This window comes from Amblyraja radiata, chromosome 5 (genome assembly GCF_010909765.2).
Source record: "Amblyraja radiata isolate CabotCenter1 chromosome 5, sAmbRad1.1.pri, whole genome shotgun sequence".
Classification (NCBI taxonomy): Eukaryota; Metazoa; Chordata; class Chondrichthyes; order Rajiformes; family Rajidae; genus Amblyraja; species Amblyraja radiata.
In genome coordinates, this window is record NC_045960.1 from 20,791,777 (window position 1) to 20,819,521 (window position 27,745).

Consider the following 27,745-nt stretch of genomic DNA (forward strand, 5'->3'; position numbering starts at 1 on the left):
TTTGTGGATTTATTTCAGATTCTGAAGTTGTTGAAACGGTTGCAGGATTTAAATATCACCGTTGATGTCCTGGTGGTAAGACACAATATCTGTATTAAAGAAAAACCTTGTATAGGTGACGTTTATGGGCCAGGAGCCTCCTTCGGACTGAAGAAGGGTCCTGCCCGAAACGTCTTCTATTCATGTTCTCCAGAGATGTGTTGGAAGGAACTGCAGATGTTGGTTTACACTGAAGATGGAACACAAGATGCTGGAGTAACTCACCGGATGGGCAGCATCTCTGGATACAAGGAATGGGTGACGTTTCGGGTCGAGACCCTCCTTCAGATGGAGAGTCAGTGGAGGGGGAGAAACAGAGATATGCAAGGGTAAGGTGTGAAAACGAGATATCAAAAGGGACAGAGCTCAAGGAGAATGTAGAATAGATCATTGATAGTTGTGGGGAATTGACAACAAAGCATACAAACATAAAATTTAATCAGGAGGACAGTCAGACTGGTCAGGGAACTAGGATGGGGGAGGGATGGAGAGAGAAGGAAAGCAGGCGTTACTTGGTTAGAGAAGCCAATATTAATACCGCTGGGTTGTCAGCTACCCAAGCGAAATACGAGTTGCTGTTCCTCCAGTTTGTGTTGGGCCTCACTCTGACAGTAGAGGAGGCCCAGGACAGAAAGGTCAATGTAGGAATGGGAGGGGGAGTTTAAGTGTTTAGCAACCAGGAGATCAGGTAGGTTTAGGCTGCCTGACTCACTGAGTTACTCCAGCACTTTGTATCTTTTCTTGGCCTGATGAAGGATCCCGATCCAAAACATCGCGTATCATGTTCTCCAAAAATGTTGGCTGACCTGCTGAGTTACTCCAGCACTTTGTGTCTTTTGTTTTTGTAAACCAGCACCTGCAGTTTCATGTTTCTACATCTTAAAGAAAAACCTTGTCAGTTGAACGCAGATTGGATTGTTCTAGCTGCTAATTCATTTTATGGTTCTGATTGCGAGAGATTTACTATTTTGTCCAGATGTCAACGAGAAGTTAAATTCTTGAAATGAAATTTTTCTTTATAAATGTAGACACGAGGAATTGCAGGTGCTGGTTTACAAAAACAAAAGACACTGAGTGCTGGAGTAACTCAGCAGGTCAGGCAGCATCTCTGGAGAACATAGATGCATAGGTAACGTTTCAGGTCTGGTCCGTTCTTCAAACTGACAAAGGGTCCCGATCTGAAATATTGTCTATCCATGTTCTCCAGAGAGGCTGCCTGACCTGCTGAGTTACTCAGTACTTTTTGACTCATTGAAGTAGTTAAAAAGTGTTTGAATATTTACATTTTTTTTTTAGGAAACCGGAATAGGAAAAACAGTAAATGGATTCAGAAAAAATCAAGATGTTGGTGACATAGCCAAAGAGTTGGTGTACCAGTGGAAAAAACTAATTCCTCAGCAAACTTCCAGGTAGATAACTTCCAGATGGGGCTGCAAACTTTGCTATTAAGCACAAATTATCGTTTCTTGATGCTTCACGTGATCAGCTTGTGACAGAATCGCCCAATGAAGTTCAAGTTATTTATTATGAAAAGTAATTGATCTTTTTTCCAAAATGTTGGGCCTGAAATTCCTGTGTTAGGTGAGATTGCGAGTCTGAATGCCATAGATAGACACACAATGCTGGAGTAACTCTGCGGGACAGGCAGCATCTCTGGAGAGAAGGAATGGGTGACATGACGTTTCGGGTCGAGACTCTTATTCAGACTGAGAGTCAGGAGAGAGGGAGACTCAAGTGATATGGAAGGGTAAGGTATGAAAACCAGACTTCAAAGGGGACAAGGAAAATAGATAATTGTTAGCAAGGGGAAGTTGACAACGAAGCATACAAAGATCAAATTTAATCAGGACAGTCAGACTGTTCAAAAAACTAGGATAGTTTAAGGATGGGGAGAGAGGGAAAGCAAGGATTACATGGATAAATCAATATTCATACCATTGGGTTGTAAGTTGCCCAACAAAATATGAGGTGCTGTTCCTCCGGTTTGCGTTGGGTCTCACTCTGACAGGGGAGGAGGCCCAGGACAGAAAGGTCAGTGTGGGAATGGGAGGGGGAGTTAAAGTGTTTAGCAACCGGGAAATCACGTAGGCTTAGGTGGATGAGTGGATGTCAGCGAAACGACTCCAGTCTGAATGCCATGGCTGATGATCAGGGCTGAATTACTGGGCAAAATGAAACTCTGCCTGACTGTTTCAAATTGTATTAGGGTTCACCAGCCTTCTGCCCACTACACCCTCAAATGGACACCAGTGAAACGGATGTCACCTGGAGAACAGCTTGTTCTTCCTAAGACATTTACAAAAGCCTTGAACCTTGACGAGGGTCCAGAAATCAATACACAAAGTGCTGGAGGAACTCAGTCGGTCTGACAGCATCTGTGGCAGTAACGGACGGACAACATTTTGGGCCGGGATACTTTTTCAGACTCCCCACCCGAAACATTGGCGACCCATTCTCACCAAGCATGCTGTCTGATCTCTCTGGCATTTTGTGTTTTGCTCGATTCCAGCATCTGCAGGTCCTTGCCTTTCCAGTTATCATGAATGGATTTTATTTGGCTCTGGTCCAAGTTAGTTTTCTGGCATTCAATTCTTCCGCTCAAAGAGATCTAAGTGTACAATTTGTCTTTTGTCAGAAGGTGGTCAATCTGAGGAATTCATTGCCACAGGTGGCTGTGGAGGATGTCAATGGATATTTTAAAAGCAGAGATTGACAGATTCTTGATTAGTTCAGGTGTCAGTGGTTATGGGGAGAAGGCAGGAGAATGGGGTTGAGGGGGAAAGATAGATTGGTCATAATTGAATAGCAGCATAGACTCAATTGGCTGAATGGCCTAATTCTACACAGACTATTATCTAAATGGTGGCCGACTAGGAAAAGGGGAGATGCAGCGAGACCTGGGTGTCATGGTACACCAGTCATTGAAAGTGGGCATGCAGGTGCAGCAGGCAGTGAAGAAAGCGAATGGTATGTTAGCTTTCATAGCAAAAGGATTTGAGTATAGGAGCAGGGAGGTTCTACTGCAGTTGTACAGGGTCTTGGTGAGACCACACCTGGAGTATTGCGTACAGTTTTGGTCTCCAAATCTGAGGAAGGACATTATTGCCATAGACGGAGTGCAGAGAAGGTTCACCAGACTGATTCCTGGGATGTCAGGACTGTCTTATGAAGAAAGACTGGATAGACTTGGTTTATACTCTCTAGAATTTAGGAGATTGAGAGGGGATCTTATAGAAACTTACAAAATTCTTAAGGGGTTGGACAGGCTAGATGCAGGAAGATTGCTCCCGATGTTGGGGAAGTCCAGGACAAGGGGTCACAGCTTAAGGATAAGGGGGAAATCCTTTAAAACCGAGATGAGAAGAACTTTTTTCACACAGAGAGTGGTGAATCTCTGGAACTCTCTGCCACAGAGGGTAGTCGAGGCCAGTTCATTGGCTATATTTAAGAGGGAGTTAGATGTGGCCCTTGTGGCTAAGGGGATCAGAGGGTATGGAGAGAAGGCAGGTACGGGATACTGAGTTGGATGATCAGCCATGATCATATTGAATGGCGGTGCAGGCTCGAAGGGCCGAATGGCCTACTCCTGCACCTAATTTCTATGTTTCTATGTTTCTATGTCTAATGAACATTATTTACAGGTTAAAAAATAGGAAGGTAATTTGGAAGAAATCTGTTGTCCCCATGTCTGAGGATGAATCAGGGCTGTGTTAAGTGTAATCTAGTGGCGTCTCATTTTCAGTGTGCTCTCGCATCAAAATGAAGCTCCGCTAGGCTGCGATCATGTGTGGATTTCAGCACAATTAGCTCCGTGCCATTCTGGGGCGGTACAGTGGCGCAGCTTCAGAGACCCAGGTTCAATCCTGACTACGGGTGTTGTCTGTTTGTACGTACTCCACATGACCTGCGTGCATTTTCTCCGGCTGCTCCGGTTTCCTCCCACAATCCAAAGATGTGCATTTTTGTAGGTTAATAGGTTTGGTAAAAATTGTAAATTGGCCCTAGTGTGTAGAATAGTGCTAGTGTATGGGGTGATCGCTGGTCAGTGTGGCCTTGAAAGGGCCTGTTTCTGTGCTGTATCTCTAAGCTAAACTAAGTGCCAGGTTGGGGATTTTTATTTTCTAAATACATCAAAAAGACATCAATTTTTGTCATTTTATATTACATTTAATTTAATCAAAAATTGGTTTGAATCCATAAAAATAATAATTGGGTATTAGAACTACTGTTGGAAAGGAGATGAGATTTAAATTTAGAGGTTAAATCATTTTGAGTTATCTCATTACACTACTGGGGGTGCTGTGAGACAGCTGCCCTGCCAGCAGCGTGTTCGTCATTTCTACTTCAGCAGTGGGTGCAGCCTGGACCTTTTCAGATCGCTGGCCTGCGGACTGTTCAGTCTGAAGCCGTGGTCTGTGGAGTTTCTAGCTGCGGGCGCGGCGTCCAGATCCTGTGATCCCTCGTTGGGGATCCCCGGAGGAGAAGAGCTCCGACCCGCGGGCCCGTGGCCTTCAACATCTTGAAGCTGCAGGCGCGGCATGGACTTGCCATCCGGAGCGGGATCCCTCGCCGGGGATCCCGGGAGAAGAGCTCCGACCGCCGGCCTGCGGCCTACATCATCTTGAAGCCGCGGTCTCCGGTAGGGAAGCACCGATTCGGGACTTACCTTCCAGAAGAGAGGGCCTGTACATCTGGCCGCCTGCAGCGGCGACTGTGGAGGTTCATGGGCCCCGACCACTGGGGAACAATGGAGGAGGACTGACTGTACTTTGTGCCTTCCACCACAATGAAGAATGCTGTGGTGGATGTTTGTGTTAAATGTTATTGTGTATTGTGTGTTCTTTTTGATTGTACCGCTGCTGACAAATTCATTTCACTGCACTTTATTATGTATGTGATGAATAAATTTGATTGATTGATTGATCAACTTAACTGGAGAGCTGTTGCCTTAGTCTTACATTAGGCACAAGTTTAGTTTATCATTATCACATGTACTGAGGTACAGGAAAAAGCTTTTGTTTGCATGCTATCCAGTGAAAGAAAAAAAAATATATGAATACAATCAAGCTGTCTATGGTGCACAGATAAAGGTACAACACCCAGTGCAAGATATAACACTGAATAAAGTCCGATTGAAAATAGTTGAAAGGTTCTCCAGTGAGGTAGATGGGAGGTCAGGACTGTACTCTAGCTGATGAGAGGACGGTTCAGTTGCCTGATAACAACTGGGAAGAAACTCCCTGAAACTAGAGGTGTGCATTTTCAAACTTCTGTCTTGTGGGTGAGGGGTGAAGTTGTAGTGACCAGAGATAGACTGGCCCTTGATTATGCTCGTGGCCTTGCCGAGGCTGTGTGAAGAAGGAAACGCCGGAAGTGGCATAAGTGCACTGTGACCTAACTCTCGACATGAGGAGGAGTAACCATTGATGATATTAATGTGATGAACGATGCACCTAAAGACTTTTCAATTTCAAAATTGTCTTTAAATGTGTATAAGTGTATATGTTCAAAATATTTTGCATAGTCATCAATTATTTATTGAGCTTTTCTTTTTCAATTAAAAAATATATATATTTTCTCTTTTCAATTGCGCCTTTCATTGGAATGGTGAAAACCAAAATTTGTGGAACAGCGGGGAACAGAGTAAAAAGAAAGGAGAAAAACATTGTGAGCACAATGAGAAGGCGGCTGGAAGGGAAAAGGCAAGTAAGTCAACAAGGCTGTCCAGTCGTGCAGAGGTCCCGCCAGGGAATAAATGTGCAAGGCTTTTAAATGAGGAAGAAAGCCCAGAAAAACACGATGGGATTACGACTGATCAGCAACCTTCCGTTGACAATCCAGTTCCGTTAAAGACCAACGAGTCCAAATCATCACGACAAGAAAAGAAAGAATATAGTCATTGTGCAAAACGCAATTCTTCGCCAGAGCAGCGATTTGTTAAATGTGCAAAATCCCACAAGGACAAAAGTACCTCTCGAACAAAAGATAAAAAAACAGTTGGTAATGATGGAATCATGAAAGACCAGGATAAGAGGGGATCTTCGCTGGGAATCTCTCCAACGTCCCACAATGACTCCAAGGGAGGATCTCGCTCGGGAAAGAGTACTCGTAAGAATGGTGAAAAGAAGAAAAACAAATCTACGGATACAACGAAACGTGGCAATTTGGCTAGCAAGCAAGAGAAATGTTCTGAAAAGGAGGAAGGAAGTCTCGGATCAAACAAACCACAGGCCATCGCACGTGAACCGAAAGAGAGCATTAAAGGGAGTAAAATGGAAGAATTATCAGACAATGGAAATGATGAGTTTGAAAAACCGGTAATGTCATTTGATTCGTATATGAACTATGCGGAACCAAATAGGAAAGCACGCAGACCCCACCAGAAGGAAAAAATGTCCATTTTGGAAAAGGACAAATGGATCTCTCCTACTTTGATGGAGAATAATGTATGTCCATCACCTCATAGGAAGGAACGCAAAAGCAAGGGAAATGCAACTAAAAGACACCAATGTGAAGACGACATTTGGACTGAACAAGCAAATAAAAAGGTATATCAATTGAAAGGAAACAGTAATTGTAAGAGCTTTCAGCATTAAGGAAGTTTAGAAAAAAAATGGAAAGGCCATACGGAGTTGGTGTTTAAAGGCCTGTTACTTCAAACACACACGGCGCTTGGCCTCTCCATTTTGATACTACAGGAAGCAACCTCAAGGTTGGTGACTGTAATAGTGAACATAACGGTAGAACTTAAAGATGACATTAACATAGAAACATAGAAACATAGAAATTAGGTGCAGGAGTAGGCCATTCGGCCCTTCGAACCTGCACCGCCATTCAATATGATCATGGCTGATCATCCAACTCAGTATCCCGTACCTGCCTTCTCTCCATACCCTCTGATCCCCTTAGCCACAAGGGCCACATCTAACTCCCTCTTAAATATAGCCAATGAACTGGCCTCGACTACCCTCTGTGGCAGGGAGTTCCAGAGATTCACCACTCTCTGTGTGAAAAAAGTTATTCTCATCTCGGTTTTAAAGGATTTCCCCCTTATCCTTAAGCTATGACCCCTTGTCCTGGACTTCCCCAACATCGGGAGCAATCTTCCTGCATCTAGCCTGTCCAACCCCTTAAGAATTTTGTAAGTTTCTATAAGATCCCCTCTCAATCTCCTAAATTCTAGAGAGTATAAACCAAGTCTATCCAGTCTTTCTTCATAAGACAGTCCTGACATCCCAGGAATCAGTCTGGTGAACCTTCTCTGCACTCCCTCTATGGCAATAATGTCCTTCCTCAGATTTGGAGACCAAAACTGTACGCAATACTCCAGGTGTGGTCTCACCAAGACCCTGTACAACTGCAGTAGAACCTCCCTGCTCCTATACTCAAATCCTTTTGCTATGAAAGCTAACATACCATTCGCTTTCCTCACTGCCTGCTGCACCTGCATGCCCATTTTCAATGACTGGTGTACCATGACACCCAGGTCTCGCTGCATCTCCCCTTTTCCTAGTCGGCCACCATTTAGATAATAGTCTGCTTTCCTGTTTTTGCCACCAAAATGGATAACCTCACATTTATCCACATTATACTGCATCTGCCAAACATTTGCCCACTCACCCAGCCTATCCAAGTCACCTTGCGGTCTCCTAGCATCCTCCTCACAGCTAACACTGCCCCCCAGCTTAGTGTCATCCGCAAACCTGGAGATATTGCCTTCAATTCCCTCATCCAGATCATTAATATATATTGTAAATAGCTGGGGTCCCAGCACTGAGCCTTGCGGTACCCCACTAGTCACTGCCTGCCATTGTGAAAAGGACCCGTTTACTCCTACTCTTTGCTTCCTGTTTGCCAGCCAGTTCTCTATCCACATCAATACTGAACCCCCAATGCCGTGTGCTTTAAGTTTGTAAACTAATCTCTTATGTGGGACCTTGTCGAAAGCCTTCTGGAAGTCCAGATACACCACATCCACTGGTTCTCCCCTATCCACGCTACTAGTTACATCCTCGAAAAATTCTATAAGATTCGTCAGACATGATTTACCTTTTGTAAATCCATGCTGACTTTGTCCAATGATTTCACCACTTTCCAAATGTGCTGCTATCCCATCTTTAATAACTGACTCTAGCAGTTTCCCCACTACCGATGTTAGACTAACTGGTTTGTAATTCCCCGTTTTCTCTCTCCCTCCCTTCTTAAAAAGTGGGGTTACGTTTGCTACCCGCCAATCCTCAGGAACTACTCCAGAATCTAAAGAGTTTTGAAAGATTATTACTAATGCATCCACTATTTCTGGAGCTACTTCCTTAAGTACTCTGGGATGCAGCCTATCTGGCCCTGGGGATTTATCGGCCTTTAATCCATTTAATTTACCCAACACCACTTCCCGGCTAACCTGGATTTCACTCAATTCCTCCAACTCCTTTGACCCGCGGTCCCCTGCTATTTCCGGCAGATTATTTATGTCTTCCTTAGTGAAGACGGAACCAAAGTAGTTATTCAATTGGTCCGCCATATCCTTGTTCCCCATGATCAACTCACCTGTTTCTGACTGCAAGGGACCTACATTTGTTTTAACTAATCTCTTTCTTTTCACATATCTATAAAAACTTTTGCAGTCAGTTTTTATGTTCCCTGCCAGTTTTCTTTCATAATCTATTTTTCCTTTCCTAATTAAGCCCTTTGTCCTCCTCTGCTGGTCTCTGAATTTCTCCCAGTCCTCCGGTATGCTGCTTTTTCTGGCTAATTTGTACGCATCATCCTTCGCTTTGATACTATCCCTGATTTCCCTTGTTATCCACGGATGCACTTCCTTCCCTGATTTATTCTTTTGCCAAACTGGGATGAACAATTTTTGTAGTTCATCCATGCAGTCTTTAAATGTCTTCCATTGCATATCCACCGTCAACCCTTTTAGAATTAATTGCCAGTCAATCTTAGCCAATTCACGTCTCATACCCTCAAAGTTACCTTTCTTTAAGTTCAGAACCATTGTTTCTGAACTAACAATGTCACTCTCCATCCTAATGAAGAACTCAACCATATTATGGTCACTCTTGCCCAAGGGGGCACATACAACAAGACTGCTAACTAACCCTTCCTCATTACTCAATACCCAGTCTAAAATAGCCTGCTCTCTCGTTGGTTCCTCTACATGTTGATTTAGATAACTATCCCGCATACATTCCAAAAAATCCTCTTCCTCAGCACTCCTGCCAATTTGATTCACCCAATCTATATGTAGATTGAAGTCACCCATTATAATGGTTTTGCCTTTGTCGCACGCATTTCTAATTTCCTGTTTGATACCATCTCCAACTTCACTACTACTGTTAGGTGGCCTGTACACAACACCCACCAGCGTTTTCTGCCCCTTAGTGTTTCGCAGCTCTACCCATATCGATTCCACATCCTGCAAACTAATGTCCTTCCTTTCCATTGCGTTAATCTCCTCTCTAATCAGCAATGCTACCCCACCTCCTTTTCCTTTCTCTCTATCCCTCCTGAATATTGAATATCCCTGGATGTTCAGCTCCCAGCCTTGGTCACCCTGGAGCCATGTCTCCGTGATCCCAACTATATCATAGTCATTAATAGCTATCTGCACATTCAACTCATCCACCTTATTACGAATGCTCCTTGCATTGAGACACAAAGCCTTCAGGCTTGTTTTTACAACACTCTTACCCCTTATACAATGTTGTTGAAAAGTGGCCCTTTTTGATTTTAACAAGGACAAGGCCATAGGAGATTAAAGAATAAACGCACTTGTGAACTTTTCACATTTGGAATGCAAAACATCTTAATTTTTAAGTTAATTTAACAATCTTGCATATAAAATGGCGCAAAGTGCTGGAGTAACTCAGCAGGACAGGCAGCATCTCTGGAGAACGTGGATAGGCGATGTTTCGGGTCAGGTCCCTTATGCAGATCCTGAGCTTCTGAAGAAGGGTCCTGACCCGAAAGGTCACCTCTCCATGTTCTCCAGAGATGTTGCCTGACCCACTGAGTTACTCCAGCACTTTGTGTCATTTTGTGTATTAATCGGATTGTGCAGTTCTTTGTTTCTACAATCTTGCATATGTCGCCTCTGAATTTTGAACTTCACATTTGTATGTGGGGTTGACAAGGTGACTTGATTGGATTGGTGAGCTTGGAAGCTATTGATAACAAGAATACTTTTAACAGGTCATGATAGATAAGTGTTGGGAGGTAGTGGTAGATGACAAGAATCAGCCGTGTGACACTTTGAAAGTTAGGAAGATGGGGACACATTGTGACCTGGTTACAATCTATTGAGTGAAATTGGGAATTTCAACTGGGAATTCTTTGAAAATATGGGCATTCCAGTGATGTAATGCATGCCTTCTAACTTCACTGTTTAGGTCAGAGGTACTGTATGGAAACAGGCCCTTCGGCCCACTGAGCCCACGCTGCCCATCAATCACCCATTCACACTCGTTCTATGTTATCCCACTTTCATATCCACAAACTACATACTCAAGGTATTTTTTTTTTTTTAGAGAGGTCGTTTAACCTACAAACCCGCATGTCTTTGGGATGTGGGTTGGAAACCAGAGCACCTGGAGGAAACCAATGTGGTTCCGGGAAGAACTAGCAAACTCCACATAGACAGCACCGGAGGTCAGGATCGAACTAGGTCTCGGTTCCTGTGAGGCAGCAGCTCTACCTCTGCTGGTTTACACCAAGGATAGACACAAAAAGCCCTTTCTGACCTGGGCCTCCATTGTCAGTGTGAGGCCAAGTGCAAATTGGAGGAACAGCATCTCATGTTTCACTTTGGCAGCTTACAGCCCAGCAGTATGAACAATGATTTCTCTAACTTCAAGTATGCTCTAACTCTAACCCTTTCATGTCCTAGCTCTCTCTCTCGGTCCATCCCTCTCCCTGTTTCCATGCTGTATTCTGAACTAAACGAAACCAAGGCCTTTTGTTTCAGGTTGGATGAATAGTAATCCTATATAACATTTGCCAAAAGCAGAAGTGGCAGATACCATTGTAGTTAGACAGTAATCTTTAAAATACAAGCAAGCTGGCTATCTTTACTGGAAATCTCTCAACACCTAATGATATTTGCTATAATAGACAGGCAGCATAGATTTACAGAGGGTTTGACTGCTACTGGAACTTTTAAGTAATCAAAATACGGTTAAAGAGACTGCAATAGATGCTGTGTGTTTAAATACACAGAAGCCATTTGATAAGGCAAGATGCAACAGATGTTTAGGACGGATGCTGGTTTAAACCGAAATTAGACATGAAATGCTGGAATAACTCAGCGGGCGAGGCAGCATCTCTAGAGAAAAGGAATAGATGATGTTTTGGGTCGAGATCCTTATGTTGCATACTTGAAAAACCCAGAAGCCATTTGATAAGGCAGTATATTGTCATTCATAACCCGGCTAGGAAGGGAATTCCACGAGGAGAATTACAAAAATGTTTTTGAGGCAAAGAGTAAGATGGTGGAGGGACAGATATTTAAGATCACTGATATTGTACAATGGTGGCTTGGGAATCTATGCTAAGATTTTATATAAATCACTGAAAGAGTAAAAACTGGGTACAGAAAAAGCGAGATTGACACTAGAACTTAAGAATACTGAACTATAGAGGAAAGTCGGTGCTGTGCAGAAGAATGTATGCAGTAAAACAGCTAGTGGAGTAGTGGAATAAATAGGTGTACAGAACAATGATTAATTGGTTATTAATGCACTGCACCATTGTGTAAATTGGATTCTGGTTTGCAAAGTGCACACTTGCTTTCTGCTCTGTTGCTTGTGCTTTGCTCGATAGCTTCTTGGGCCCCATATCTGAGGAAGGTTGTGCTGGCATTGAAGGCGTGCTGGTCCAGAGGTTTACAAGAATGATCCCAGGAGCGATTGGGTTAACATATGATGAACGTTTGACGGCACTGGGCCAGTAAACTGGGCTGGAGTTTAGAAGAATGGGGACCTCATTGAAACTTACCGAATAGTGAAAGGCCTGGATAGAGTGGAAGTGGAGAGGATGTTTCCACTAGTGGGAGAGTCTAGGACCAGAAGCCATAGCCTTAGAATAAAAGGACCTACCTTTTGAAAGGAGATGAGGAGGAATTTCTTTATTCAGAGGGTGGTGAATCTGTGGAATTCATTGCCAAAGATGGATGTAGAGGCCAAGTCAATGGATATTTTTTAGGCGGAGATTGATAGATTCTTGATTAGGAAGGGTGTTGGGGATTATCGGGAGAAGGCAGGAGAATGGGATTGAGAGGGAAAGATGGATAAACCATGATTGAATGGCTAAGTAGACTTGATGGGCTGAATGGCCTAATTCAGCTCCTAGAATTTATGAACATGAATTTCTTGTATTGCTTTCTGTATGCAATTCAGTCTAACTGTAGTTGTACGACTGAGTTAAGTGTTCAATTACATCTTTAAAAAAGCAAAAAATGCATTTGGCATTGGCAGCCCTGGCCAACAAATAGCGGTAGGTACCTAATACTCCAGAATCTACAATTTAGGTCGGGCCTGATGGACGATGATAGACACAAAGTGGGTCATGCGGAATTTCTGGAGTAAAAGGATTGGCGATATTTCGGGTCGGGACCCTTCTTCAGGCTGTAAAAGGATCTCAACAAAAACAGGAAAGCAGACTATTATCTAAATGGTGTCCGATTAGGAAAAGGGGAGATGCAACGAGACCTGGGTGTCATGGTACACCAGTCATTGAAAGTAGGCATGCCGGTGCAGCAGGCAGTGAAGAAAGCGAATAGTATGTTAGCATTCATAGCAAAAGGATTTGAGTATAGGAGCAGGGAGGTTCTACTGCAGTTGTATAGGGTCTTGGTGAGACCACACCTGGAGTATTGCGTACAGTTTTGGTCTCCAAATCTGAGGAAGGACATTATTGCCATAGAGGGAGTGCAGAGAAGGTTCACCAGACTGATTCCTGGGATGTCAGGACTTTCATATGAAGAAAGACTGGATAGAATTGGAGATTGAGGGGGGATCTTATAGAAACTTACAAAATTCTTAAGGGGTTGGACAGGCTAGATGCAGGAAGATTGTTCTCGATGTTGGGGAAGTCCAGGACAAGGGGTCACAGCTTAAGGATAGAGGGGAAATCCTTTAGAACCGAGATGAGGAAAACATTCTTCACACAGAGAGTGGTGAATCTCTGGAACTCTCTGCCACAGAAGGTAGTTGAGGCCAGTTCATTGGCTATATTTAAGAGGGAGTTAGATGTGGCCCTTGTGGCTAAAGGGATCGGGGTATGGAGAGAAGGCAGGTACAGGATACTGAGTTGGATGATCAGCCATGATCATATTGAATGGCGGTGCAGGCTCGAAGGGCCGAATGGCCTACTCCTGCACCTATTTTCTATGTTTCTATGTTTCTATCCTTTTTCTCTGGTGATGCTGCCTGACCCGCTGAGTGTTTTGTGTTTGTCTATCTTTGGTATAAACCAGAAACTGCAGTTTTTTGTTTCTGCATTCAGATGGGCCATCTGCACACTTTTCTATTTGAATAACTTATTTTGATAGTGATAGTTAATGTTATTGTTTCTATTCATTTTTGCAGATAAAAGTTGATATCAGTGCTTTGCTGGATATCCCTTTGCCTAAATTTCTACCAGATATTACAGAAATGCCTTTTGATTTTCCATCTACATCGCCAGTCAAGAAATGTAAGTGAATCACACACATTTAAGTAGATCAATTTCTTCTTCTCTTTAGCCTTTTTCCCCACAAATTAAACGTCTTCAGCATTTAAACCATGACGGAAAATGTCTTCGACACCTATCTAAAGCTTAGTATTCATCAATGTGCCAGAGCAACTCGGTGCCACTAGACTTCACTTCCCTGCACTGTGGATACCAGACATTGGTCATAGTCATAGAATCACACATCACAGAAACAGGCCATTCAGCCCTTTACATCCATACCGGCCATCAAGTACCCATCTATACTAATTCTATTGACCAGCACGGAATCCGTGCCCACCGAGGCTGCACCGACTAGCGATCCCCACACGCTGACACTATCCTACACACACTAAGGACCATTTGCAATTATACCAAGCCAATTAACCTACAACCCTTTACATCTTTGGATTGTGGGTGGAAACCGGAGCACCCGGAGAAAACCCACGTGGTCACAGGGAGAACATACAAACTCTGTACAGATCGCACCTGTAGTCAGGATTGAACCCGGGTCTCTGGCGTTGTGAGGCAGTGACTCTACCCCTGCGCCACCGTGCCGCCCACCATGGTAGTTCAAATGGTCATCTTGATACTGACATAGTTTGAGAGTACTACCTCCATCACACACTCCAGCAGTGCGTTCCACATTCCACGTGACCTCTGGGTGCAAAAGTCTTTCCTTTGTGCAAAAGGAGATATCCTTTTGAACCTCTTACCCCTTACCCTAAATCGTGGCCCTCTACTTTTAGCCACCGCCGCGAAGAGGATACGTTTCCTATGATGTTTCCTACAATAAGGTCCTCATAGTTTTGTATACCTCAATCAGCCCCTCCTCCACCACCCCCACCCCAGCCTTCACTGCTCCAGGGCAAACAAACCCAGCCTGTCCAGGCTCTCTCTCGGCTTTGCTGAAATGCTTCATCGCCAGCACAACCTGGTGGGTTTCCTCTCCACCCTCCATCTGCATGCACATCCTCCCTACAACATGGTGACTGGAGCTGTACACGGTACCCCACCTCTGGCATAAGCAATGTTCTAAAAGATGTACCTTTACCCCTCTGCTTTTATATTCTATGTCTTGGCTCATGAAGATAAGCATCCAGTATGGTGGAAACGGATTTCATTGTAATTAAGAAAAGCTTTTAGTTTAGTTTATTAGTGTCACGTGTACTGAGGTATACAGAAAATACTTTTGTCCTGTGCTATCGAGTCAATAAAAAGACAATATCTGATTACAATCAAGCTGCCTTGTAAATGTTTCACTCCTGCTGCTACAGTTTATAATTCCCAGTGTTTATTTCACAGCAGGTGAAAACTTTCTTCATGAAAATGATTTTCTTTTTTTATCAGCAGCAATAGCCGATGTTTCTCACAAGACTGTGGAATTTACTGGTCAGAGATTAAACTGTAAGATGCAAGTATATTCGGGGAGTAAAACAACAAACATGTTGAAGATGATGTCTCTGTATGAACAGTGCATACGAGTCCTTCAGAACAACATTGACTGTAAGTAACTGGAAATATACAGTTGTTCATTTGGGGGGATGGGGTGTGAGAAATGAAAATGGGAACATATCAAGAATAGGGTAATATGTGATTTTAAAAACATTTTTAAACCCTTTTCTTGCCAACATGTCTGAAGAAGGGTTTTGGCCCGAAACGTTGCCTATTTCCTTCGCTCCATAGATGCTGCTGCACCAGCTGAGTTTCCCCAGCATTTTTGTGTACCTTGTATCCATTTTCTGTCTAGTTTAGAGATCCAGCATGGAAATGAGTCCTTTGGCTGTCAGAGTCCATTCCAACCTGTTCACACTAGTTCTATGTTATCCCCTCTCATCCACTCCCTAGACACAAGGAACAATTTACAGAGGCCAATTAACCTTCAATTCTGCACGTGGGATGTGTGAGGAAGCCGGAGCTCCCGGAGAAAACCCACATGGTCATAGGGATAGCGTGCAAGCTCCACACAGACAGCACCCGAGGTCAGGATCGAATCTGGCGCTGTGAGGCAGCAGCTCTACCAGCTGCACCACCATGCATGGAATGTGAATGGAAACGGCAGATTCTTTTTATGGTTTTGGATAGGGCTGCCCTACCCACTGGATCATCTTCAAGGACCCATTTTACTGCTTACCCAGTCTGAAGAAGAGTCTCGACCCGAAATGTCACCCATTCCTTCTCTCCAGAAATGCTGCATGTCCCGCTGAATTATTCCAGTTTTTTGCGTCTACTATATTACTGTTGTCGGGTTGGGCCAAATCTTGAGTGGGAAAGCGTGCAAGTTGGTATTCCTTGAAATTGTTAAAAAACAAACTTGGAACCCCCCCCCCCCATGTTATTTCTATAATAGTTGGGAGAGGATTTTTCATTTGTGTGGTGTGTTAGCATGAACAAAATACTGATGCTCTAACTTTCTGTTCTTTCTCTTGCCCAGCCATTCATGAAGTTGGCGGTGTGCCTTTTGAGATCATTGAGCCCATGTTTGATCGATGTACATCAGAGCAGCTGTGGCGAATTGAGGAGCACAACCCGGTGAGAAATGTATTTTCACACATGCTGGAGCAGTGAAGGAATTGAAACTCATTGAATAGTGAATAGTGATAGGCCTGGATAGAGTGGATGTGGAGAGGATGTATCCACTTGTGGGAGAGTCTAGGACCAGAGGGCATAGAGTCAGAATAATAGGCGTGTGAAAGATACAACTTCTAGATGCGCTGAGACCCATCCTCAGTGATGTGACCTGGGGTCATCGGGTGTTTGGGGTCTCACAACATCAGACACCCTCGCCCAGGCGACCCAGCCGGGGTTGATCAAGCCCCGACTTGCATCCCAGCAGCAACCGCCCACGGATCAGCCCTCTTTAGAATCCTTTAGAAAGGAGATGAGATGGAATTTAGTCAGAGGGTGGTGAATCTGTGGAATTTATTGCCACAGATGGCTGTGGAGGCCAAGAATGGGTATTTTGGGGATTGAGCTGCCAAAGAAGTGGTTGAGGCAGGTACGAGTACATTGTCAGAAAGACCTTAGGACAGGTATGTGGATAAAAAAGGATTAGGATTAGGATTAGGATTTGAGCCAAGCGCAAGCAAATGGGACGAGCTCAGATAAGTAACTTGGTTTGAAGTTGGGCTGAAGGGCCTGTTTCCGTGCTGTATCACTCTATGACTCTGTGATTCTATGTACCAGGGCATCTACTGTTGTTTATCTATTCCTTGCCCATTGTTTTTAGTTTAGTTTATTGGCACGTGTACCGAATGACAGCGAATAATGTTTTGTTGCGTCCTGTCCAGTCAGCGGAAAGACTATACATGATTACAATCAAGCCATCCACAGTGTACAGATACAGGATAAAGGGAATAATGTTTAGTGCAAAATAAAGTCCAGTGAAGTCCGATTAAAGATAGTCCAAGGGTCTCCATTGGTGCATCCTAATGTTAGTTTTGTGCTCACTATTTTAGTGTGTCACCACTATTAGAATTTGATGAAATGTTAACCACTGAACAGCTTGAGTCATGAACTTCTTGTTTTCATTCTTGTTACTCAGAAGTGGAACCCATGCAACAGCACAGATATTGTTGCTCAACAGTGCACATCTGTAAAATGGTTTGTCTTGGCAAGTTGGATGACAAGTGAGGCACTAAATGGGTTTCTCACTAAATCATGCATTTGGATGCACCACTTGTTGTACATTAGGATTAAATCTGCTTTTTGCTCTGATTTTGGAAGGAGTTGTGTAAGAGAGCAGAGCCCTCTTTTACTGACTGACTCTAATTTGAGTCATGGATTTTAAGCTGATGCCAAATTTGTGATGATGGTGTTCCTCACTTTCTGCAATCAGTGAGGAGACCTTCACAATCTAATCCCATTCACTGTGGTTTCCTTTGAAGGTTATAGTGCAGCCTTCCTTCTCTCCCCACCCTCTCAGACCAAGATGCAAATTTCCCTCTACTAAAGGAAACCTCGCCCATCTGTACTTCCTCCATCAGTGAGTTCATCGCTTTCATCCGGGCGCTCCGGTTTCCTCTCTCATCCAAAAGATGTGTGGGTTTGTAGGGTAATTGCCTTCGGTTCCTCATATCACAATAGGCTGACACAGAGCTGCACATTTTAATTTGATATATTTATGTATTTTTGTTCAAATGCTTATGCACCATAATTTGAGGCATTCATTATGCCGCTGGTTAAAAACCATCATACAAAGTTAATTCCGTTTTTTGTTTTTTTAAATAATCCACTGAAACCGGTTCTTAACATGTTTGAAACAAATTTAAACATAGATTGCTCTTCTTGCTGATTAGTAGACTAATATCTTCAAGGATCAAACCAAAATATTAATACAATTCTGACTTAAAATAAAAGGTTTGATTTTTGAACAGAGGAACACAAACAATAGCAGACATTACCCTTCCAAGTCATCATCTACCTGGTCATAATCCCACAAGTCAAGAGCTCAAGACATGGAAATTATCACCATAAAACATAGGAGTAGAATTAGGCCATTCGGCCTGTTGAGTCTGCTCCACTATTCAATAACGAATTAACAGTCTACATTACATTTAGAAACATAGAAAATAGGTGCAGGAGGATGCTAGTTGGCGCTTCGAGCCTGCACTGCCATTCATTGTGATCATGGCTGATCATCCACAATCAGTAACCCGTGCCTGCCTTCTCCCCATATCCCTTGATTCCGCTAGTCCCTCGAGCTCTATCTAACGTTCTTTTAAATTCATGCAGTGAATTAGCCTCGACTGCATTATGTGGCAGGGAATTCCACAAATTCACAATTCTCTGGGTGAAAACGTTTTTTCTCATCTTGTTTTTAAATGCCCCCCTTTATTCTTAGACTGTGGCCCCTGGTTCTGGACTCCCCCCAACATTGGGAACATTTTTCCTGCATCTAGCTTGTCCAGTCCTTATATAATTTTATATGTTTCTATAAGATTGCCCCTCATCCTTCTAAGTTCCAGTGAATACAAGCCCAGTCTCCAATCTTTCCTCATATGACAGTCCTGCCATCCTGGGGATTAACCTCGTGAACCTACGCTGCACTGCCTCAATAGCAAGGATGTCCTTCCTCAAATTAGGAGACCAAAACTACACACAATACTCCAGATGTGGTCTCACCTAGGGCCCTGTACAACTGCGGAAGGACCTCATTACTCCTATACTCAAATCCTCTCGTTATGAAGGCCAACATGCCATTAGCTTTCTTCATTGTCTGCTGTACCTACATGTTTACTTTCAGTGACTGGTGTACAAGGACATCAAGGTCTCATGGCACTTTCCTTGTTCCTAATCTGACACCATTGAGATAATAATCTGCCTCCTTGTTCTTGTTGCCAAAGTGGATAACCTCACATTTATCGGCACACTCACTCAAACTGTCGAAGTCACCCTGCAACCTCCCAGCACCCTCTTTGTAGTTCACACTGCCACCCAGCTTTGTGTCATCTGCAAATTTACTAGTGTTACTTTTAATCCTATCATCTAAATCATTAATATATACTGTAAATAGTTGAGGCCCCGGTACCGAGCCTTGCGGCACTCCACTCGCCACTGCCTGCCATTCTGACAGGGACCCGTTTAATCCTACTCTTTGTTTCCTGTCTGCCAACCAATTCTCTATCCATGTCAATACCCTACCCCCAGTACCATGTGCTCTAATTTTGCCCACTAACCTCCTGCGTGGGACCTTATCAAAGGCTTTCTGAAAGTCCAGATACACTACTTCCACTGGCTCTCCTTCATCCATTTTACTTGTCACATCCTCAAAAAATTCCAGAAGATTAGTCAAGCAGGAGTTCCCTTTCATAAATCCATGCTCACTTGGACCAATCCTTTTACTGCTATCCAAATGCGCTGTTATTACTTCTTTAATAATTGACTCCAGCATCTTCCACACCACCAATGTCAGGCTACTGGTCTATAATTCCCCGTTCTCTCTCTCTCGCTCCTTTCTTGAAAAGTGGAATAACATTAGCTACCCTCCAATCTACAGGAATTGATCCTGAATCTATAGAACATTGGAAAATTATCACCAATGCATCCACGATTTCTAGAGCCGCCTCCTTGAGTACCCTGGGATGCAGACCATCAGGCCCTGTGGATCTATCAGCCTTCAGTCCCATCAGTCTAGCCAATACTATTTCTCACCTAATGCAAATTTCTTTCAGTTCCTCTGTCTCCCTAGATTCTCTGTCCTCTAGTACATCTGGGAGATTGTGTCTCCCTTATTGAAGACAGAACCAAAGTACCTGTTCAACTCTTTTGCCATTTCCTTGGTCCCCATAATAATTTCACCTGTGTCTGCCTTCAAGGGACCCACATTTGTCTTTACTAATCTTTTTCTCTTAACATATCTAAAGAAGCTTTTACTGTCCTTTATATTCCTGGCCAGCTTCCCCTCGTACTTCATCTTTTCACCCCGTATTGCCCTTTTTGTTACCTTCTGTTGTCCTTTAAAAGTTTCCCAATCCTCTGGTTTCCCACTACTCTTTGCTATGTTATAAACCTTTTCTTTTAGTTTTATTCCATCACTAACTTCCTTTTTCAGCCACGGTTGCCTTTTACTCCCCTTAGAATATTTCTTCCTCTTTGGAATGAAATGATCCTGCATCTTCTGGATTATGCCCAGAAATTCCTGCCATTGCTGTTCCACCATCATTCCTGCTAGGATCCTTTTCCATTTGACCTTGGCCAGCTCCTCTCTCATGCCTTCATAGTCCCCTTTGTTCAACTGCAACACTGACACTTCTGATTTAACCTTCTCCCTCTCAAATTGCCGATTAAAACCTATCATATTATTGTCACTAGCTCCTAGCGGTTCCTTTACCTTGAGTTCCCTTATTAAATCTGTTTCATTAGACAACACTATAGACAATAGGTGCAGGAGTAGGCCATTCGGCCCATCGAGCAAGCACCACCATTCATGTGATCATGGCTGATTATCCCCAATCAGTACCCTGTTCCTCCCTTCTCCCCATATCCCCTGACTCTGCTATCTTTAAGAGCCCTATCTAGCTCTCTTGAAAGTATCCAGAGAACCGGCCTCCACCACCCTCTGAGGCAGAGAATTCCACAGACTCACAGCTCTTTGTGGGGAAAAAGGTTTTCCTCATCTCCGTTCTAAATGGCTTACCCCTTATTCTTAAACTGTGGCCCCTGGTTCTGGACTCCCCCAACATCGGGAACATGTTTCCTTCCTCAAGTGTGTCCAAACCCTTAATAATCTTATATGTTTCAATGAGATCCCCTCTCATCCATCTAAACTCCAGAGTGTAAAAGCCCAGTCACTCCATTCTCTCAGCATATGACAGTCCCACCATCCCGGGAATTAACCTTGTAAACCTTCGCTGCACTCCCTCAACAGCAAGAATATCCTTCCTCAAATTAATCCCTTCTCTCTGGTGGGCTCCAGTACAAGCTGCTCTAAGAATCCATCTTGGAGGCATTCTACAAACTCCCTTTCTGGGGTCCAGCAAACCTGATTTTCCCAGTCTACCAGCATATTGAAATCTCCCATAACCACAGTGGCATTACCTTTGTTACATGCCAATTTTAACTCCTGCTGCAACTTGCACCCTATATCCAGGCCACTGTTTGGGGGCCTGTAGATAACTCCCATTAGTGTCTTCTTTCCTTTACAATTCCTCAATTCTATCCACAGTGACTCTACATCGTCAGTCCCTATGTCACCCCTCGCAAGGGACTGAATTTCATCACTCACCAACAGAGCTACCCCACCTCCTCTGCCCACCTGCCTGTCCTTTCTATAGGACGTATAACACTGAATAGTCCCGACCAGTCCCGATCCTCCTGCAGCCATGTCCCTGTAATCCCTACAATGTCATATCTACCAATCTCTAAATGAGCCTCAGCTCATCCACTGTACTTGTTGCTTTAAACACAAATCCAAGACACAATTTTTCCTTTGCTAAGGGAAACCTTTCCCACTCCCCAGAACAATCGGGAGAAGAATTATCTCCACTATAAACGCTCAGTTTATCTTTGTGGAGAGAGAGAGAGAAGCTGAAGAATTAATGGTCAATTTGCACATCATTTGAATATCTTGTGCTGTAGAGGTGCTATATTTTATATTCAGTACTGTAATCTGTATAGGATGAATGGCAATAGTGTGACACCTGTGTATTCTTGAAGACTTAACGTCCATTTTTAGTTTTGATAAGATCCTTTGTGATATCTCTCATGTTTATCTTAAATAGAGCTTCATTGAACAGACTGATCACCTCTGGATGAAACATTGTAGAAAAGATTTCAAAGGCGAGCGGCCCCTGGAGTATGAATCATGGCGCGAGCTGTATCTAAGGCAGTATGTCGAACGAGAGCAGAAACTGAAAATATTGACACAAAGTATTAGCTCTGCTCATGCTAATAAACCCAAAGGTCAGTTGTGAGCATAATATTGACACGTTTTTACTGACAGGCCATCATCTCTTTCTAGAGCTTTCATTTTGAATCATTAGTGCGTTGATGCATGGGATCTGGAGCTGGAATTACAGATCCACCGGATGAATATTATAACTGGATGTTTCATCTGCATCGAGCTTAAGGTGCTTTTGAGATGAATTTAAATTAAATGCAGTGTGGAGACAAAATGTCTCCCTGTAGCTGAAACTAAAGAATAACAGACGATAAAGATTTCATTGAACATGTAAGACAAATATTGAGGCATAATTTGGGGTGGTTGTAAAAGGACGCAGAAGAAATGTGTAGGAAGGAACTGCAAATGCTGGTTTACACTGGAGATAGACACAAAATACTGGAGTAACTCAGCGGGACAGGCAGCATCTCTGGAGAGAAGGAATGGGTGACGTTTCGGGTCGAGAACCTTCTTCAGACTGAGTCAGTGGAGAGGGAGACACAGAGATGTGGAAGGGTATGGTGTGAAAATGAGGCAGCAAAGGGGACATTTGCCTCGAGGAAAATGTAGAGTTGATCATTGTTAGCTCGGGGCAGGTGACAACGAAGCATCTATATATTACTAAAACTCTCATCTTGTTTGTTTGTGAGTGTGCATACGTGTGTGTCTGTGATTCATGACCTGAATTATGATCAAGTTTCGTTCAGATTTATGTTATTTTACAAATTATTCACATTTTTAACTTTACAAAACCCCACTTTGAAAAAATTATTTCACCTGCACTGGCAGTTAGCAGCTATGACGTCACAATGGGATCTCATTTACATAAACTGCCCCTTACCAGTGTTCCACTGGCAGTTAGCAGCGTATGACATCACAATGGGATCTCATTTACATAAATTATCCTTCAATGAGAGATTTGTTACATTGTTGTAAGGTGAGTTGAGGAGGGGAGGAGGAGCAATGTTATTTAAACATTGTGTTTAGTGGGGGAGTGCGATTGAGGAGGGGGGTATGGAGGGGTGAGGCTTTATGGAGGGGGGGAAGGGAGGGAGTGACGGAGGGAGAGGGAGGTAGTGGGAGAGGGGATGAGGAGAGGGGAAAGAAGAGGGAGGGTGAAGAGGAGGAGGAGGCAGTGCTGGAGCTTATGGCGAAATGAGCCGCACCTGCGCAGTTGGGGGCTATGGGTGAATGGTGGAATATTGGGGGAACGGGGCCCCAACGGGGACAGTCAGACTGGTCGGAGAAATCACTTTATAAACTTTGAATGTTATCTGAACTATTGTATACATGATTAATGGTAACACTCAATACTTCAAAACAAAAATCTATTTGTGAACTTCTTGAATTGAAAAATGGATAGAGGGTCCTGTTCTGCAATTTAAGGCTTTTGTTTGTTTACTAAACTTTCACTAACTTGAGGTTTGGAATTTTGAAAGTTGTGTGTACAAAATTCCATTCCTTGCGCAATGTAGTAATTCAATGCAAGTAAATTGTAGTTAAGTGTATTTCATTATAAATGATTTATATGTGCAATATGGAAGAACATGCAAACTCCGTGCAGACAGCGCCTGCAGTCAGGATCGAACCCGGGTCTCTGGCTGCTGTGCCACTGTATCGCTCGCTTAGTTAATCAACCTTTATATTCGTAGTTTAAAATGCCACTCTTACCACTACGCCATATGGTTGTTTGGGCTGATGAAATAAATTCCATCCCTATGGGAAATTTGTGTTTTTTTAATGTAAAACAGAGCAAATTTCTGTTTCAATTGTTACACCATAAAGCATTTCTCAAAGCATTTTTATTGTATTTTAAAAATCATTACTGCAACCAGGGGAATACAAATCGTATAAGTTACAACTCAAAGCCACGACACTTTCACCATGCTGATCATTATTTGTGAAATATTCTATATTTTGTAAGGTTTATTTTTTGAAAGGTGGCTATCCTCTTATGGTTTCTCCTGTTTTTAATATTGGGGCTTTTGCTAATTTGGATATATTTAGTTTAATATATCTTGGCACAGCGTTCATGAGTCAAGATTGAAAATGAATTTTGAGAATAGTATTGTGGTTATTTAAAACCATTGTTCTTGATATATAACTCCTAAATGTACTGAATTAAAACGTTCCATTGGAAACGTGAACAGATCAAAAGTCATAAGTTCTAGGAGTAGAATTAGGCCATTCGGCCCATCAAGTCTACTCCGCCATTCCATCACGGCTGACCTAATCCCATTCTCCTGCCTTCTCCCCATAATCTCTGACACATGTACTAATCAAGAACCTGCCTTAAAAATATCCATTATTCCAAAATCCACTATTCCAAAATCCACTTTCCGAAAGTCCATTAACTGAGCAAATAATGTAACCACTGTGACTTTAGATCATGCGGTACATTTGGCTAATAATCCTGTCTTCAGGTCGTCAAGTGAAACTGGCCTATGTAACTACTTCTGCAAAACCTCCCCGAGATATTCTCCGACAGCAAGGGAAGCATGGGACTGCGTGGACCGCACTTCAAAGCTCTTCCAAGCAGAGGTAAGCATTCTACCTCCTCAATGTAGAACAGAAAGATGAAATAAAAATTGCCGGGATTGACCAATTGACGACTTGCTGCCCTGATGCCAGGTATCTAGGAGGGACATGGTACAACTTAACACTATCTGCATCAGACCACTCCTGGTGCATCAGATTCACTTGCACCTCCTCCAACCTCATCTAGACTGGGCAGTCGTTTTGCTGAACACCTTCACTCAGTCCGCATGGACCTACCTGATCTCCCGGTTGCCAAACACTTTAATTCCCCTTCCCATTCTCACACTGACCTTTCTGTACCAGGTCTCTTCCATTGTCAGAGCGAGGCTAAATGCAAATTGGAGGAACAGCATCTCATATTTCGCTTGGGCAGCTTACAACCCAGCGGTATGAATATTGATTTTTCTAACTTCAAGTAACCCCTGCATTCCATCCCTCCCCCTCCCAGGTTGCACCATCTTCTCGTTCCCGCCTGGCACACAGCTACCAATGGCCTTTTCCTTTATAATCATTGCTTTTTTGCATATATTTCATTCACTTGTTCTATATCTCTCTACATCACCGACTATATCTCTCATTTCCCTTTCCCCCGACTCTCAATCTGAAGAAGGGTATTGACCCGAAACCTCATCCATACTTTCTCTCCAGAGATGCTGCCTATTACTCCAACATTTTGTGTCACTCCTCTGGGAAACTCAATTGAGAAGGCAGATGAAGTATTTCTCCAGCAAATAAGTGCATCATTAGGAATGTCATTAGGCAATCCCCAAGCACAAAATGGTGCAGTTTTACAGAGGCGCAAGTACGATGAGAACAAGGCTGTAGGCATGTCATTCTTTAAAGATATTAGGAAAACTGAGGAGACTATTTATGAAGACATGCAAGAATCTTGGACAGGCACAAAATGCTGTAGTAACTTAGCGAGTCTGAAAGAGTGGCCACAAAGCCAAATTGTCTAAAGGGCATGGTAAAAGACTTGGAAGGGAGATGAGTTGGAGACCGCAGATAGACACACAAAACGCTGGAGTAACTAAGCGGGTCAGGCAGCGTCTCTGAAGAGAAGAACTGGGCGACGTTTCTCGTTGAGACATTTCTTCAGACTCTGGGTGCTAAAGGAAGGGGGCTGGGAATAACCAGATATGTCTTTGAATGAATGATAAAGTGAAAGAAAGTCTCTTTTATGCCAATTTTCAGGACGTACCAAAGTCCGGTTGCTCTTGTTTGGTTTCTGAAAGTACTTCTTTGATCCATATAAAGTCTGGAGACAAGTGATCCTGCTGAAATTTCAAGTGGTCAGTCGTAATGAAGTGCCACATGGTAACACTTTGACAGCACCTTCCACTTGTGGGTTGACTTGGTGGGAATTAGTCAGATTGGATTTGTCCCACTCTATGATGGACACAGTACATCTGGGATATATTCCATGCAGTTGGGTCATGTCCTTGGGGTGACTGAACATGAACAGTTGTGGTTTATGGTTGCAAGGAATAATGAACTCTGCTTCTTGCTGTGGTTAAATCTCAATGCTTATTACACACAAGAAAAGCGGAAAAGTCTTAAATGTTATGTATGAACTAAAGATGAGTCACCCTGCTTCTAGTGAGAGGAAGTAAATGTGTGATCAGTTCCTAATTAACTGGTGACTTAGCCCCATTTCCAGCTTGTCATTTTATTGGCTTTTACAAATATTGTTAATTATGACAAAACGTTTATAATTTTATACATCAATACCAAAGTCGACCTTTATTATGCTGTTCGTGGATGTTTCCTGCTTTTTAAAGAGGAATTGAGGTTGGAAGGAGGAGGATGAAGTTTACAATCATGGAACAGTTCCAGCATTGGGACCTGTTGACCTGCTAACAAAGTTCCTCAAAAACAGTTATGGAAAAAGGAACAAAACCGGAATGCACTGTATTTTAGACATTTTTTTCTCATGATACATTATGCTGGTCCAGATTGCGCAAGCCTTCTAGACTTCTTTCCGTTTATGTTCTGAACAAGATTTATTAAACTCATTCCCAATTTATCCCCCAGAGGCAATTCACAATGCAGAATATTAGCAGATTCAATTTTTCAACTGTTTCTTTATTATCACGTGTAGCAAGGTACAGTGAAATACATTTTTTTCTTTGTATGCAGCTCAGCAAAACTATCCCCATACATAAACACAATCACCACAGGCAGTGCAGAACAGCCCACTGTCCATATGCAAGAAGCACCATTTTGGTGCCATTTTACAGTCCCAGCTGCAGTTGGCCACAAAAGTCCTGTTACAGCCGTTGCCTCCATTCCAGTCATACATTAATCCAATGTCCCTTCTTGCATGGCCCTCTTCAGCCCTTGTTCCCCAAGGGGGTTGGGGGGGGGGGGGGGGGGGGGGGGGGGGGGAAGGGCAGTTGGGATACAGCCGTGTCTCACCGGGCCGCTGGGCTGAGCCTTAGGCTGCTGCAGAGCCTCCAGTGGCCCTCTCCACAATCGAGGCCCTGCACTCGTTCCGGCCCTCTGTCCGACTCCCTCCTCGCCAGCCCACGGAGCGAGCAGGGGCTGGGCTCGGTGGCAACCCTCCCTCTCTGTGCGGGTTCTCGGTACCGTGGCAACAAACCAGGCCCGCTGTCCGGCATAACCGTGGCTGCAACCCGATTGGAGGGATGTTTGAGAGTCTTTTATCTTCAACGCTATTGGTATTGATTTGTTATTATCACGTGTACCGAGATACAGAGGCAAATTTTGTTTAGCACAATATACTATTGTGGCAAATCGAACCTCACATAAGTACATGAGGCAGCGCAAAAGAGAAAATAGCCAGTGTGAGGATGTGATCCACAACAAACCTTCAGCTTTCATCTGTAATCTACACTAAAATCAGACAACCTTTACAGAAGGAAGCATCTTAGCAACTGAATGGCACACTTTCAGCCATTTTGTTGTCTGTAATGAATGGTTTGCTCTTGCAGGGTGAAGTCTGTGAGGAGTACAGACTGTGCTGGTTCCACCAGAGGAAGTGGCTCTTGTGATGGTGGCAGTGTTGCTCCAAGTGCTCACTCCGGCCCTGATGCAAAAAGGCAGGTTAAAAGTAAGTAA

At 43.4% G+C, this 27,745-nt stretch overlaps 1 protein-coding gene across 1 annotated transcript; it reads left to right on the plus strand.

Annotated features, from left to right (window-relative positions):
* LOC116973726 (elongin-A-like) lies at window positions 1-27,745 on the plus strand (the record flags this gene model as incomplete). Its single annotated transcript, XM_033022035.1, has 9 exons — window positions 1-75; window positions 1,336-1,448; window positions 5,672-6,587; window positions 13,626-13,731; window positions 15,097-15,252; window positions 16,181-16,278; window positions 21,969-22,149; window positions 24,550-24,667; window positions 27,619-27,745. Coding segments are annotated over 9 exons (1,890 nt in total), but the record flags the coding sequence as incomplete, so codon positions are not given.